The sequence below is a fragment of the Cavia porcellus genome, unplaced genomic scaffold (genome assembly GCF_034190915.1).
Source record: "Cavia porcellus strain 051 isolate PalLab524CR breed Dunkin Hartley unplaced genomic scaffold, mCavPor4.1 scaffold_9, whole genome shotgun sequence".
Lineage (NCBI taxonomy): Eukaryota > Metazoa > Chordata > Mammalia > Rodentia > Caviidae > Cavia > Cavia porcellus.
Genome location: NW_026947492.1, coordinates 32,869,391 through 32,886,747, shown reverse-complemented (window position 1 = coordinate 32,886,747; position 17,357 = coordinate 32,869,391). Strand labels below are relative to the sequence as shown.

The 17,357-nt window shown below is 33.0% G+C and overlaps 1 protein-coding gene and 1 non-coding gene across 4 annotated transcripts in view; one reads left to right on the top strand and one right to left on the bottom strand.

The window, feature by feature from the left end:
- Positions 1 to 17,357, top strand: part of Dync2h1 (dynein cytoplasmic 2 heavy chain 1) — a 280,807-nt gene that overhangs the window by 177,796 nt on the left and 85,654 nt on the right. For all 3 annotated transcript variants that reach the window (XM_063256154.1, XM_063256153.1, XM_063256152.1), the window contains 2 exons: positions 90 to 298; positions 2,057 to 2,161. In XM_063256154.1, the coding sequence (XP_063112224.1) occupies positions 90 to 298; positions 2,057 to 2,161 (314 nt within the window). The remainder of the gene's footprint in view (positions 1 to 89; positions 299 to 2,056; positions 2,162 to 17,357) is intronic.
- Positions 7,698 to 7,804, bottom strand: LOC111757691 (U6 spliceosomal RNA). Its single transcript, XR_002791978.1, has one exon. It is a non-coding gene; the product is annotated as a U6 spliceosomal RNA (small nuclear RNA).

Below are 17,357 nucleotides of genomic sequence, written 5' to 3'. Positions count from 1 at the left end.
ATGTTACCATTTCATAAATGTAGTCAGAGTTCATAATTTAGTTAATATAAGGATTTTAGAAATGAAATTAATGTTTTTTTAAACTACAGGTTCCAAAGATATACAATGGGAATTCGTACATGGCTTACTTGAAAATGCTATTTATGGAGGACGTATAGATAACTACTTTGACCTTAGAGTTCTTCAGTCCTATTTGAAGCAGTTTTTTAACTCTTCAGTAATTGATGTACTAAACCAAAGGCACAAGAAAAACATTTTTCCATATTCTGTGTCGCTACCAAAATCTTGCAGCATTTTGGTAGGTAAAATTAATCTCAATTTTTTTCCCTGTACCAGATAATTGAATCATTTATTAAATATGTTATTTCTTTTCAAAGGTACAAGTAGTTATTGACAGTATAGATTACTTATTTTGTCAGCTCATGGCCTGATTTTTTAACTCTAGTAAAGCTTCCTATATGCATTCGGATCTTTTTTCCCCCTGAAGATTGGTTGATCATAGTGATAACAGACCAGTGTTTATGCCAATCTAGGAGTAGCCAAAGAAAACTCAAAAATATCAAGAACTGCTGTTAAGAGCTGTAATGGAGGATTTGCTATTTTGTACTAGGCTTGAATATACTCTGATACACTGAAGAATATTAAAGAAGTGAAATATGAAAGAAGTAAAGTATTTAGCAAATGTTTGTTTTTAGCTTCTGGTTTTTAAATTTAAAGTAAATCTAAAGATATAGAAGGCATTCACTTTATCTGTCTTTCACAATCACATTTTTGTTTATGCATATTTATTTTAGCATACTTGTAACTTTTGCTTCAAGTTATCACATAAAAGCCTCCCAAAATACAGTTGTCATTTTCAGAAGGTAGTAATAAATATAGCCAAAATATTTCAGTTCTAGTTTATTTTGCTACAAGTCAGTATTTTTAAATTGACTATTGTTATAATGTATTTTTTCACTATTTGTGGGAAGATTATATGTATTAATTATGCTGTTCTCTCAGTATTGTTAGTTTTTCCTCACATACGTTTTTCAAGAAACTTTTCAATAACATAATTGTCAAACAGTGTCAGTGAATAAATGGTAGGCTCCAACCAATCTAAATGAGGAGGCTTCATAACTATTTGGAAGTGAACCAAATGTGTAATTCTAGAGTAATGGTTCTACATTTATATGATGATTTATGAGACTCAATATTTCTAAATTGGATAGGAGAAGATCAAGAATCCTAGGAGGATAAATGCACATAAAATTGTGCACACACTCTTAACACAAACATACATTTGTATATGTTGTGATTGAACGCTATGAAGAAGCTTTCATATGCTAAGCTAGAGGAGAGGAAGAATTTCAAAATACAGCATGACTTTTAAAAATGTAACACATTTATAGTTCTTGGGCTTTCTGTAGTTCAACTCCTTCCCTGAAAATTCTTCAGTGCTGGTTACCAGGCATGAGAAAAGATAGCTCTGCATCTCCCCCCTGCTACTCAGCACCCATCACTTATGTGTATTTATATAATACTTAAAATGAACTTGCCTCTTACGAAAACAAAACAGTTCCCATCTTTGGGCCCAAATAAACTAATCCATGGTCTGCATTTCATTTCTCATCTGAAGTCATGAGTATATAAGTGTTCAAATGACACTTGACATGTTGTGGGCATAGCCATGCAAGTATATTTGGTTTTAGCAATTTGAGGTCCATTTGTATATGGGCAGTTGGGATAAGAAAACAATATAATGTCAAATAACTGATGCAAAAAGAAGTATTAATGAAAGAATATTTTCTCTAGATAACTGTATTAAAATATAGGCAGAGGCCTGGTCATGGTAGCATGTATCTGTAGTCCCAACACTGCAGAGGCAGAGGCAGAGGAATTGCCATGAGTTTGTGGCCAGCCTGGGCTATGTCCTAAGTTCAAGGCCAATTAGAACTACATAGTAAGACCCTGTCTCCAAAAAAAGTGTGTGTTTGTGTTTATGTATATTTTTCTAATTTCAGTTATTGTAAATTCAGTCTCTAATTGAAAAAGTTTTTTACTTGTTTATGTTTAGGACTATCGTGCTGTCATTGAAAAACTGCCAGAGGATGACAAACCTGGTTTCTTTGGTCTACCTGCCAATATCGCCCGTTCATCTCAGCGCATGATCAGTTCTCAGGTAATCTAAGAAAGCATCTACCTTGTAGAAAAACATTACTGTTGAGTCTGAGGGGAACAATCTTAAATTTTATTACCATAGATCCAATTGTTGTCTTTTGCTTAAAATGTGTATTTCATTTATCATGGCACATTTCAGTTTTACCTCAAGTTAAACTTGTAAGAATCAAATAAAATTAATCAAATTGCATTGAATTCATCAATTTCATTGAAATTTTGTTGTATTTCTGGTATATGTTTTCTTGCTCAAGGCCCCTTTTACCCAAATAGCCTCATTAGGAAACACTCTTTTTATTCCCTGAACTTTTTATTTTTTTGGTACCGGGGACTGAACTCACAATCTCACGTTTGGAAAAGCAGGCACTTATGCTGCTGAGCTAAATCCCTGGCCCTATTCTGGTATTTATTTTATAATTAAGTGTAACAGTTGAATATGTCATATTTTCATAGCAGGTACCACATACAAATACGTAATTTGCATGTTTCCAGATACATAATTGGCTTATAAAATATAATATTTCATGTTTATTTTCTCGTGACCGAATATTACACAAATTTGGGAAAGCATGAATTTTTGAATCACTGCCACATGGAAAAATATTAGCCATAAATAATATATTTTCTTGGCTCTATTTTATTGATACCAGATAATAAAAAAAAACTAACATTTACTGACCTCTCACTACATGCCTGAAATAATTCTCAGTGTTTTAAACCTAAAAATTTCTTTAATCTTCACCTTCTTGAGGTATTAACTAGACAGAGACACAGTAATATAAACTATAAAATCATAAAGTCAGAAGCAGAATTAGAATTTAAATTTAGGCTCTCTGAGTAAAGAAATGGTCCTCTTTACCATGTAATATAGTTACCTTCAGGCATGAATATTTTGCTAAGTAATGTGCACCATTCCAGGGACATGGAATTGTGAACTGTTCCACAAGGTTCACTGTGTAGTCATTGTCAACATAATTCAACATAATTCTTATAGCCCTAACTCTATACTGTTTATAGTCATTATAATTAGATGTTATTTTCGTATTTCAATCTACAGTTTCATTTTTTATTGCTATTTTAGCCAATCTTTATAAGTCTGATGGCATTTTCCCTGTTTTATTATTGTATTGTTTGTTTTTGCAATTTCAGTGTTCACTCTTAATACCATTGTAAATTTTGCATATATGTTTATAAAAATAAGTGTAAATATTCCCAGGAACAAATAACCACTCCACTTCCAGCTGATGATACTATTTCCTTTTCCCTTTCTTACAAAAAGTTAAATTGCTACTCTGTGAGAATGTAATATGTTGTGTTGAATAAAAATTTTCACCATATATAATTATACACTAGTTCCTGCCATCGTTTTTTGTTAACCTGAAGTAATTATTTTTTTAATACCCACAGCAATAACATGTATGTATTTTCATATCTCTGTACATGTATGTCCATATTCGCCCTTCAAAAATATTTTCCTGATACCAGGTAAACCTGAGTGCACAGCTAATCCAGGCTAGTTTCACTAGTTTATCTTAGAGTTTAAACTGAAGTTTTTAATATTTTTTACAAATGGGTGTAATATATTTTATACATGCATAAAACTTCACAACAGTGCTTAAGTAAAAACTTGAAATAATTAAAAGATCAGTGAAATAAAAAGCATTTCACAGAATCTACAAAACTGTTTAAGAACCTTATCAATAGATTTAAGAGCTTTCTTTCTAACGCTCTTTTATTAACAGAGCATAGTTTCTGTAATTTCTAGTCTACTGCAGCTTCTGGGAGAATCTGACTTAGCAATATTTGGATTAAACATCTGGTTCTTTGGGTTTTTTTGCAAAAGAAGAAAAGGAGGGTTAGGAGAGTGCTAGGTGTCTCTTGAACCAACTTGATCTTAGGTTTGCCTCTAAAATATTTCTACTATTGACTTTTTGAGTAAGGACATTTTTTCCTTTGTTTACCACATTTCCTGCACTACTTTTGCCACCACTTTTTGCTTATTAGGTCCTTGTTCCCAGAATCACCATCTCCATGAAGTTTTGTATTGATCCTTTGAAATTTTCCACTTTTATGTATAGTATGTTCTTCTAACATTAGCAAGTAGAGATGGGTAAAAAGTAGACCCTGTGAGTATCACTACATTTAAATATTAAAGAAGCTTGTGTTCTAGTTAAGTATGTGTCTTGTGAATTTACATATGAACAAATGTACCCATGTTTCAGTTAAAATTACTGGAAAAAATTTTGACATGAATTAGTGTGTCTGGAAATGAACAGAAATTGTGTAATTAAGACAGTTTGAGTACATGAGAACCTATTTAAAATTGAGCTAAATTAAGTTTTACCAAGGAAATCTCAAAGCAGAAATTAAATTCTATTTCTCTTATAATTTCAGGTTTTGAAAATTAGAACTAATAGTTTTAGTATATCTGTATTTTAATTGGTTAAATTTTTAAAAAAACAAAAGTTAAAGAGAAACAAGTTTAATATTCAAAATCATATTTTTTCATCATTTGAATTCTTACTATTAACTTGTCTCTTTGTTTACCAAGATGAGGCAATATCTTCTATAGGGAACATATATTCATCTTTATTATCCCAAATACATAAAGCATTTAACTTAGTAGGGTGTATCATTTTGTATGACTCTGGTAGGATTATTAATGACACTATCATTCTCTTCCATCTCCTTCATATCTTCCTTCCTATTGTACCAGAATTGTTCATCAGAATATCATTTGCTCTGTGATGAACACAAATTATCATATCAGGAAAGTCAGATGTTGATACAAAATAGTGTTCTTTTCATTAGATTAAACTGAAATATTAAGTCTGTACCTGGTGTAGTCATACTTAAAAGACCCTTGTAATTCAATAATATGTAAAACTCAAGACATGCAATGAACTTGAAAGAGTAATGTATTTACTTTCACAACAAAAGAGACTATATGGACTTCATGTTTGTTACTTTTTATTGAACTTATCAGTGAAGAGATCATAAGGCAGCAACTCTGAAATCACAAGCATTCATTTACCTCAGGCAAATGCATCCAGGCACTGATATGAGTTCAGCTAGACTAATTGATTAATTGATCAAGACCAAGTAAAGGCTGCAAGAGCCAAAAGGCTACAGATAGAGGATGATTCATTCCTACTGAGGGGCGTTTTCTACATGAACATTAAGGGGAATTTGAAATCTGTGGTGCCCTGTGGATAACTAACAACAATGACTTCAAACCTATCTAAATTCCTCATTTAAGGACTAGAAACTGCATTATAAAAGCGTATCACAATGGTGGTAAACCTGTGGCACACACATGCTCTCTGCAGCCATTTGTTATTGTTGAAATCTGTAAAAGTTTTGCCACTATTGGCATATCAAAAAGGAAGTCTTGCCTACTTCTTAGCTTCGAGCTTCTTAGTTTCTCCTGCTCTGTAGATGTTTAGGTCTCAAAACTATTATCAGGCACAAGAAAAGTTAACATTCCAAGAGACAAAACAGTTGACTTGGATATGACACATATGTTGGAATCATATAACAACAGATTCAAAATAATTATGATGTATATGTTAAACATTCTGTTAAAAAAATGGACAGTTTGCAAGATGGTTCTGTTGGAAAAAATGTGCAGCATATGCAAGATGGTTAAATCCAGCAGAGATATACAAACTAAGAATGAGTAAAATGAAAGTGTTAGAAAAACAGCAACAGAGATGAATGTCTTTAGAAAACTAGTAAGTATACTTGACATAGTTAAGGAGAGAATTAGCAAAAGTAGAGATAGAGCTATAGAAGTTACCTAAACTGAAATACAAGGGAAAAAATGGAAAAGAGGCTAGAATGTGTCTTGCTTAATGTGTACATGGACCTAGATTTGAGCTCAAGCAGCATAAAAAAGTCCAGAAATTGAGAAAAATCAAACCATTATGTAATTAGGATCCATATATCTACAGAACTGAATGCCATCCTGGATAAATTTCCACCCTTTCCTCCTCTAGAGAAAAAATAAACCCTCTTAGACATATAATAAAATTTAAAATATATAAACACTAAATGAAGCAGGTAAGGAGAGAGGATGGTGACACAATACATAAAAAGAAACAAAGCTCGGTGTGGTGGCCCACTCCTGTAATCTCAGCCTTCTGGAAGCTAAAACAGGAGGAAAACTATGAGTTCAAGGTCAGCCTGGTGTGCATAGCAAGACCCGGTCTCAGTAAAAAACAAAACAAGTATTAGAGCAGTCTTCTCAGAAGTCAGAAAAGAATGAGATGGTGGTGTAAAGGTCTAACTGATGAAACTATAAACCTGAACTCCTATATCCAGTAACATATCCTTCAGAAGGAGAAAGCAGTCTTTAAATGAACAAAAACAGAATTTATTGCAAGCAGACTTGCTCTGAATGCTATACAAGATTGCCACTGGGAGTTCTTTATGCAGAGGGGCTTAAAGAGACTGAATGTCATTATAAATAATTCAGAACATCAGGAGGTAGGAGAATGCTGTTCACCACATAGTGAGTGGCCAGGAAACAGAAACAAGAGGAATTTGGAATAAGAATGTACCTTCTAGATTGTGCCCCCGGTGACCCACCTCGTCACTCTGGCTCTGACTCTGAACAGTACAGTCCACTCTGAACTCACCAATGGACAAATTCATTGATGAATATAGTACCACAGCGATTCAGGCATCTCCCGAAAGCCCCATGTCTCAACGTGAGACTTTTGAGTGACGTTTTAGATTTAAACCATCCTACTGTTAGTTAGTTTATTTGATGACTCAAATCAATACAATTAGAGATGTAATTGTACATCTGTTTTCCACAGCAGTTGTACTAGCTCTCGTTCCCATCTACAGTGTATTGTATATGGGTTTTTTTTAACTCCACATCTTCACAATGTGAGTTATTTTTGTTTGATAATATTTATTCTGACTGATGTGAAGTGGAATCTCAGTGTAGTTTTAGTGGCTAACACTGTTGAGCATTTTGTCATGTATTTATTGGCCATTTATATTTTTTTTTTGAGAAGTGTCTGTTCAAATAATTTGCCCATTCATTTATTGGATTGCTTGTTGACTTGTTAACTTTTTTTTTTTTTTTTTTAGTTCTTTATAAGCCCTGGGTATTAGTTTCCTGTCAGATGAATACCTATCCAAGACTTTCCCATTCTGTAGTTTATCTCTTCATTCTGTTGATTCTTTTGCTGTTCAGAAATTTTTTTAATTTGATGCAATCCAATTTGGCAATTTTTGTTCTTACTTCTTCTGCTGTTGGAATGCTATTTTGGAAATTATTACTGTGTTAATATTTGAAATGTTTCCCTCTATTGATCTCAAAGTTTTAGGTTTTACATTAAGTCATTGATCCATTTTGAGTTGACTTTTGTACAGGGTGAGAGATCAGGGTTATAGTTTCAGTCTTTTACGTATGGATATCCAGTTTTTCCAGCATTATTTTTTGAAGAGGTTGTCTTTTCTTTAACATCTGTTTTTGGCATGTTTGTCAAGCATCAGATGGCTCTAGATTTGTGGATTTATTTATTTTTAATATGGAATATTTCACAAATTTGCGTGTCATCCTTGTGCGGGGGCCATGCTAATGTTCTCTGTATTGGTCCAATTTTAGTACATGTATTATGAAAGTGAGCACTGTGTATTTATGTCTGAGGCCTCTATTTTATTCAATTGGTTTGCGTATCTATGTCAATAGACTGTTTTTTCACTCCAGTGGATCTGTACTATGCTTTGAAATTTCTTGTGATACCACTGTTTACATCTCTAATTGTATTGATTTGAGTCATCTTTCTTTCATTTTATTAGTTTGGCTGAGGGTATGTTAATCACATTTATCTTTTCAAGGGGCCAACTTTCTGTTTCATTAATCTTTTGTATTATACTTTTAATCCTTAATTCATTTATTTTGACTCTGTTCTCTTTTTTTTACTTCTTGCCTTCTGCTTGTTTTGGGTTTACCTTGCTCTTGTTTTTCAAAAACTTTGAGATGTATTTTTAGGTTATTTATTTGAGATTGCTATACTTGTTAAAAACATGCTATCATAGCTATAAACTCTATAAACTTCCTGTTAAGAATTGTTTTCCACAGCTTCTCATATGTCATTTTTCTGATTTTATTTGATTCTATGATTTTAAAATTTTTTCTCCAGTTTTTTCAGTAACCCTACTTTATGTTCAAAATTCTATTGTTAGATCTCTGTAAGTTTCTTTGGTTTTTCTTTTCTACTAATTTCTAGGTTCATTGTATTATGATGTGATAATATTCAAGAAGTTACTTCATTTTATGTATTTGTTAAGACTTCATTTATGGACTAAAATGTGATTAATTTTGCAGACTATTCCATGAACTGCTGAGAAAAATATATATTTTTTCAGCTGTCGAATGAAATGTTCTGTGTATGTCTGTTAGGTTTATTTAATCTCTGGTATTTCCTTAATTTTTTTTTTTTTTTTGGTGTAGCTGATCTAGATATTGGTGAGCGTAGGATATTGATATCATTCATCATTATTGTATTGGAGACTGTCAGCTTCTTATATCCAGTTGTGTTTGTTATAAAATTTGACACATTGACATTCAATGTATCTATAACTTCTGAAGGGTTCCTTACCTTATCAATATGTCATGACCTTTGTGTCTTTTCTGACAAAATAAAAAAGAGGGCAAAATATTATACATAAACCATAAAGTTAAAAAATTAAAAGAAGTAAAATTTATTGATGAGGAAAGATGAGACAATAAAAGACTGAAAGAAGAAAAATTTTATTAAATTATATTAAGAAAGAAAAAATATAGTAAAACTAAAAGATAAAATAGAGAATAAGAAATGAAAAAAAATGTCAAATTCCTCTTAGCTGAGGTGTTTAGATTGCAAACACTTCTTTCTGGGCGTGTACCCATTCCCACCATAGGCTATCAGTCTGTATACTTGATATCATGGTTGGTCTGAGCTGCAGTACGCCTTTCTGTCCAATGTAGTTTTGGTGTTTTATGAGATATGTCTGGCAGAGGATGTCTTAGTTACTTTTTACTCGTTGCTGAGACAAAATACCTGATTACCAAAGTTGGGAAAGGAAAGGTATATTTTTTACAGTTTTTGGAGGTTTTAGTCCATACTCAGTTGGCTCCAAGGTAGGGTGGCATGGCAGGGCCACAGTTTATGGCAGCTGCAAGCAAAAAGGCAGAAACCAGCAAAAGAGCAAGACACACCTTTTTCCTGTCATTACATTACATGCTGGCTCCACCCCAAAGCCTCCCCTCACACCCCCAATCCAAGCTCTAGACAATGAACCAATCACAAATGCACAATGCAAATGCACGAGGCCTGGGGGGCCTCAGACATAAACCATGACAGAGGGCTAGTATACAGCCCATTGGACTTGAGTCTGTGTTCCTTGTGGAGTGGAAAATTTCCAAGCTACAGTATATAACCAGGATGCCTCAGAGCATGTGGGGGAAGCAATCAAACCAAGTTCTTTGCTGGAGAGGGGTGGACAGAAATGGTGATTTGCAGCCCTCCAAATACTTTCAGACCTGGCTCCCTTAAGACAGCTTATGCAGCAGATCTTGCTCATCACAGGTAGCAGGACCACTGTTTGCTGTATTCTCCACTGTCTGTCACACCCTGTGCCCCTCTGTTCATACCTTATGCGTGGCCTGACTGGACATTTTCTGACTACTGCTGTCCTGTACAGTTGTCTTTCGTCCTCTTAAGTGCATTGGGTTGTCCATAGAGTGCCAAATTTTTTACTGCTTCCAGTTTTCTGCTCCCAATAGAAGTTCAGTTCCTAATAAAGCTCTAGGAAGATGGCTATAGAACTCTTAGAATTTGCTGAGAATATACTAAAAGTTTCTTCTAGAGCTATCTTGCTTTGTGGAGAAATCATTCATACAAAATTCCCTAGTTGGATTTAAAGTATGTACGAACCATGGGTTTTTTCCTGCAGCTATGATTGATGAACTGCATTTATTATTGGGATGGCTAGGCTTTCTGGTGGCTTGCATTGTGCTTGCGAGGTCTGGTTTCCACTCTTTAGCTGGGGAGCCATTGTGACTTTCTTGGTACTTCACTCTGCATTGGCTTTCCAGTTTTCTGTGCTACTTACATATCTCATCACTTTTGGTTGATTCTTTCTATGGAATATAATACCTACTTTGTTGCCTCATATCCTCTAACTTGTAGAGTGACATGAAATCTACTATTCCATCTCCTTGTCCAGTTCTTGTTTTCCTTTTAGTGATTGTATTTATTAGACACCATGCAGTGACAACACCTTTGCTATGCTGAGAAGACTTGCAGCTTGAGAAGGAAAGGTGTGAAGTTTGTTTTTGAGCAAAAGGCTGGAAAAAAATGGGAAAATTTTAGTTTTGAAAATTCTTATTACTAGTTTCAAAAGTGAGATACAATTAAATCTTAATTTTTGATTTCTTCAGTTCAGTTTAGCAATGTATTAGCCATAATTACTATATTATATATATTAGTGCTTTAAAAGATTTAAATACTTTCTTTGAAAAGTATTTTTCTTTGTCTTTAATTTTGCCATGAAATTTATTTCACATTCAACAATGAATTTTCAAGTCAACTTTGGCAAAGTATTACTTTTTAGGTCAGTGTTGGCTTTTCCTTTTAAGAAAGAAGAAAACATCAGGATTAGGCAACTTGGAAGTTAATTGGAGAATTAAAATAAATATTTCTGATCTCTCTAATGAATTCTTGACCCCTTAAGATTTTGCATCATAGGCCTGCCTACTCAGGTTTTTATGGCATTTTAAAAAATTGGCTGCTTATACCAGATTCAAAAGAAATAGGGGAAAACTGGGAACTGTAGGAAATATGAGAAAACTAGGAGATGTAAGAATAAAGGAGAACATAGGATATTTGGAGCAGACAAAATAGCTCCTCATTGGAAGATGTGCAGAAATAATGAAAATATATAAATAAAAACTGGTTTTAAAAGGTGACATCTATTAAAAGAGTCTGTTTAGTTTTAGAAGAATGATAACATTTTTATTTTAAAGAGAAAAACAAAAATCAAGAAGCAAAAAAACAATCAAAAACAACAAAAAATGACAGCAATAAAAAAAAGAATGGCAATATAGGATTTCAAAACAAGGTGATAGAAATTTAACAGTGATTGTTCATATTGCATATTGTTACAGTAATAACATTTTTATATTGCTAGAATTAAATGAAGTACTGTCTTACCTAGATGACGTTATTTATTACATTCTATGCGATAATCACATAACTTTCCTTGAGTGTCCTTTAAAAGTTGTGATTTTCTTTTCTTCTGTGTACAGTTAGTTAGATTTTAGAGTGTATATCTAGTGTCATCTTCCTTATCTATGTTTATGATGATTTAAAAGGTGACGATTTTGATAGTTTTTATGCTTCTTGTAACCCTCATTTAACCGTCAGAATAGCTCCATAATATGGGTATTATTATTGAGCTTATTTTATAGTTGAAAAAATTGAAACCCAATGTGTTTTTTCACCGCAGAGCATATTTTCTTAGTAAGTTACTGAAGTGAAATTTAAATTTACTACTAAATTTGAGTTCATGTATTTGTGACATACTCATGGAGCAAGGTTAAGTTATTGATTTGAGGCTTTTATGTGTTATGACATTCAATAGATTTTTCTTTAGCAGGTTATACTCTTCACATAGTCTCCATTATTGAGAAAGATTACTTGTAAGGCAAAAGTAATTATTAAACTATTCTGTTTGTATATTTATCATTTGCTTACTTAGCAACTAAAGTCAAATTTTAATTACAAATATGAAATTTAGTATATTTTAGAGATAGAATCTTAGGGAAAAATATCAAATTAAAATTAAGCATTGTTGAAATAAATATTTTGTAGTTAAGTTACCTGACTCTAAAGTATTATTGTTAATCATTTGGTCCTTCAAAACAATAAATTTATTTTGTTGTAGACTGAAAATGTTTATGGACAAGTTCTTATGGCTTATGTCTAGATGTACTCCCCCCGCCCCCAGGCCTCATGCAGTCATGCAGGACAGGCTTTTCAGAAATGGCTGACTCTAGAGTATATGATGCTGGGACTAAGGATGTAATTGCTATACCCACACTATGATGGGTGGCCTGTATATAGTAGAAGGGAACAGAAAGAGTCTTGTCTTTCTTTCCTTGTTTATTTTGCTATCATTCCACCACCAAGAATGACAGGAACAGTTGCCCCTCTGCCATATACCACCCTGCGTTGGAGCCAACCAATTGTGGACTGAAACCTCTATGAACTGTGAGCTAAATAAACCTTATCTTATTTACCTTTTGGTATCATGCATTTTGTCTTAGCAATGAGAGAAACATAACTAAGACATAATTTGGTACCAGAGAAGTGGGGCTGCTATACCTTACCATGTAGCATGATCAATATATTTAAAATTTGTGTCTGTAACTTGTTTGTAACTTTTGAATGCAAATGTCTATCTTGTGCCATTGAATGCTGGACTTACTTAACTTTCTTATCATTTGTACAGGGACTCAAATCTAAGAATTTGGTCTAAATCTCAGAGAAGACTTAAGACTTGGGCTATTCAGTCATGTTGAAACTATTAGGACTTTAGCAATTCTTGGAGATTTAGTAAATGCCTTTTGCATAAAGGGATGTGCATGAGTCGTTGGAGGGCCAGGGGTGGAATGTTATGACTTGTGTCTAAATGTCCTTCCAAAGCCTCATGCAGTGATGGGGTATGGGCTTTGCAGAAATGGCTGAATCTAGAGTATGTGATGCTGGTTTTAAGAGTGTGAGTTCTGTAGCTACTCTAGGGTGGGTGGCCCTGAATACAGAATAATAAATAGAAAGAGTTTTGTCTTTGTTTCCTTATTGATTTTGCTGTCTTCCCCACTGAGATAGATGCCATGCATGGTTGCCCCTCTGCCATGTGCCACCTTGCCTTGGAACCAACCAATTATGGACTGAAACTTTTAAAAACTGTGAGCTAAATAAACGTTACCCCCTTTAACTTTAGGTGTTAGGTATTTTGTCTCAACAATGAGAAAAGTAAGTAAGACACAAGTGGAATTTGCACAAAATAAGTAATTTTTCATTTAATAAAAGTGTCAATTTCTTTAGTATTAGTCAAAATTACCATAGCATTCTTAGTTAAGTGTTCATTGCAAGACTAAACAGAAAGAACTTGTGTCCATTCCTGATCTGAATACTTTGGTATCTGGATATCTTCAGCTCATGAAGATATCCTAAGTTCTTTTGGTCTTAGACTGTAGTAAAGAGCAGCCATCATAACTACTACCTGGCTAGAATATTCAAAATGCATTGGCCATTGATGCTGATGAATATCAGAGAATTGTTAATTAATTCTGCTGAGAATAAGGAAGTGACAGCCTCCTCCAAACCTATAATTGTCAACCAAATGAATGTTACTATGAAGGATGAAGAAAGTTCATATTTATGAAGTTTAGGGATTTAAAATAAAAACTGGTCACGAGGTATGTGAAATCAGTGAGACACAAATCTTTAAATATATTGATCATGCCTTTAAACCAGTGAAATAGTCAAAAAAACAAAGTTGTCTATTTAATTATTTCAAAGGTCACCACATTCAGTGATCTAGACCAGTGATACCCAACTGCTAACTCTAGCACATCTCTTTATGATATTATTGCATTCAAAATCTTGGGAAGCAATCCATAATTTTTAAACTGTCCAAATCACTCTGTTGGTTTGTATTTGTCATTCTTAGATTTGTCCCTGTGGCCTCATAAAATCAATACTCAAATCTCTTTACAGCTTTTCTTTCTGTCTTTCTAAACTGTTAATCTGCAGTTACAAATGTACATTAAAGTAATTGTTAAACTATCATAATTCTTTTCTGCCTAATTTTAATCCTAGGCAATATCTCTCTATGTTGACAATAGCCCGTTATATCAGAATTATCTGAGAAATTTGTCTAAAATTTGCATCTTAGCTCTATAATTAGATTATTTTTGAGTAGAGCTTTGAAACCTCTAGTTGTCTAACTACAACTTTTTGGGCGACTCTTAGATACCCTTAATACTGAGAGCATCTGCGCTGCAGTTAGGGGAAAATAGAGAGAATGGATGATTCTAGTATTGTAAATAATGTAACATATACATATTAGATTATTTTTTACAATCTGTTCAATATTAAGCTATATGCTCAGAATTTTAAAAAATAATTTAACAAGGTATTGTACTTCTGGAACAGACTTTATAAATAAGCTATTCACAATTTATTTACAGAAATATTGAGCTTATGATATACAATGATAAACATTTGGCCTACTAATATAACACCTAAGTTTGTTCATTTCTTTTTTTTTACATCACATCTAGGTTTCTTGAATTCTTAAATTCACATCATAGTAGGCTATATCTATGAATTTTTTTCTTTAAAATATTTTCTTCACTCCATGGAGTGCCTTAATGCTTGAAATTTTTGAAATTTGATAGTTATTAATTTTGTTTCATTTAAAATAAGTCAAGCAAGAAGACCTGGGGTTATATGAAAGATGTGTCACGTTATTAAATGTCTATTGAAGACTTCACCCTTCAATAATTTCAAGCTATGATTTATGAATTTAATATAGTCAGTAAAATGGTAGAGGGCAATTCTTAGAATATTATTAAATAAAATGATTCCTTCACTTTTCTGTAGAAACCATGAATCTTTTGAGAAATCTGAGATAATCAGCATGAAATCTGAAGCATGTGCCTTTTAATTTTGCACAGCATTCTGTGTGATTCAGAAAAAAAAAATTTAGTTATTAGAATCTGCATTTGCATACGCACTTAAGTTTTTCCATATAGATTTTAGATACAGGCAAGTAGAGCAACGTTGTTCTTGTGATTCTAGGCCAGTCTAACTCTATCCAGGACATGAGATTTTCTAACAAACAGATGGACATTTTCATGTTGTATAGATGATAACAGAAACTCGTTTTTCTACCAGTCTCTCTGGTGCTCATTGTAGAGGTCTAGGAAATTGCACAAATAGTCAGGCCCTGGTGCTCCTTCATCATCTTTGTCTACTAATCGTCCTCTTGCACATTCAGTTGCAGCCACATTGGCCACATTCCTTTTGAGCTTCTGCTTAAGATCCTTTACCCTTCACATGCCCTTTACCTGGACATTCATACTCTCCATGTCTACGTGACAGTCTGTTACTCCCTTCAGGTCTCTGAATGTTATTGTATCATGTCATGAGAAATTATAAAATAACATTCTTGTTCAGCAGTTGGTTCCACTTATTTCCTTTAGCTTGTTTTAATTTTTTTCTATGACTAGGTGATGCCTTTATGTATATTCTTTAGATTTTGACTTTTTACTCTTTGAACATAAAGTTAACGCTTATAAAGTAACAATATACTAATATATGTTAGGGCTAATATCTGGGTTTCCCCCCAAAGCCTCTGCAGTTAAGGTGGGGCTTTTTTGGAGTTGACTTAATTTAGAGTGTGTGAATAATTCATAATGCAGTGCTAAAATTAAAGGTGCTAGGAGTAAGGATGGGTGATTACTAAATCAGTTCTCCAATTAGTTTCGCACCACCCTAATCCTGGTAGCCTGGATACAATATAAAGGACAGAGAGAGGCTTGTCTTTTCTCTCCCTTGCTTTACTACCTTCTGTCTGCCATGAACTCTTTCTCTTCTGCAATGCCTGTCTGCCTGCTCTGGAGCCAGCTGATTATTGACTAAAACTCCACAAACTGTGAGCTAAATAAACCTTTTCCACTTTAACTTTGGATGTAATGTATTTTGTCTTACCAATGGGGAAAGTAACTAAAACAATATATAATGTAAATATTAGAAGTGTGATATAATGAACAATAGCAAATCAAAAACTAAGATACTATAGTAACTTGAATCAGTTTACTGATTCTGTTGTATCCAATGTTTCTCTGCTTTTATGCTAAACAGGAGCCAGTATGCTGGTTTTGTTTATATTTTAAAAATAATTTTATACTATTAAAAGTTGTATATATTCTCCTCTCGCTTATGCCTAGTGCTGTGTTGTTTTACTTAATTTTTCTACTTTATAACATTAATGTATTGCCTATGATAATAGGACTTGCTTTTTTCCTCCAGCTTTGGTTTTCTTTACTTTTAAATTTTATTTAAAGAGAAAAAACAACAGAAAAAGGGTACAAGTAATACAGAATTTCAAAAAAATAAACAGTGAAAAATCACTAGTTAATAGATAACATATTGGCATCTTAGAAATAGTTGTTCAAGTTACAAAATTAAAGCATACAAAATGGACACTCAAACAGTAAGACTGCAAACAGTTCTGTTCAGTGATCCAACAAACTTAGTAATATGGTTATCTATCTTACACACTTATACATGCAGTTATATCCTTTAAAGCACTTTCTTTTCCTCTCTTTTTTACAATAACAATTACACATTTTGGGTTTTATTATTCCCACAGTTCTTATTACTTTTTTTTTTTTTTTTGGAAGAGAATAAATCCAAATGTCACAAAACAAAACAGAGTCAGTCAAAACCAAGGATGGACATAGTACATGATGTAAAAACAGAATACAAGGTGATCACTAATGGTTACCATAATGCCTCTTGCTACCTTAAAAAGAATTGTCTATATCATCAGGTATAACAAAATTGAACAAAACAGTAAAGAACAAAACCAATAAAACCAAAACTTTGGAGACATTACAGGACTTAAAAAGAAGATAACAGTCAAACCAGAATGGGCATCATAATGAAGCGTATTGCTTTCAAAGTAGTTTCCTATACCCTCAAACTTGATACAAACAAAACAGAATAGAGTAAAATCAAAATCAGTCAAAACAAGATGGTGTGAGCAATACAGGGGTTCAAATCAAGTTAACAGGAAATCAAAATTTACTATAATATATCCTATTTATAAATTTATTTTTTCCCTTAGTTAAAAAATAATAAAAAAAGTAAATAAATTCAGAAAAAAGTGATTGAGATAAAAGAGAATATAACAACACAGGTCAGAGCAGAAGAATTTAAGCAACATGGTGTTTCACCACAAGATAATCCGACATAATAGTAGTTACCATAGTGTCTCCTTGAAATCTTTGAGTATAACTTTATATACTGTAGCATCAAACATATCAAGACAGTGTGAAACCATTCAAGAGAGTGAAAGTATTACAGGGTATTTAGAACAACTAACAGAAAACTAACAATGGT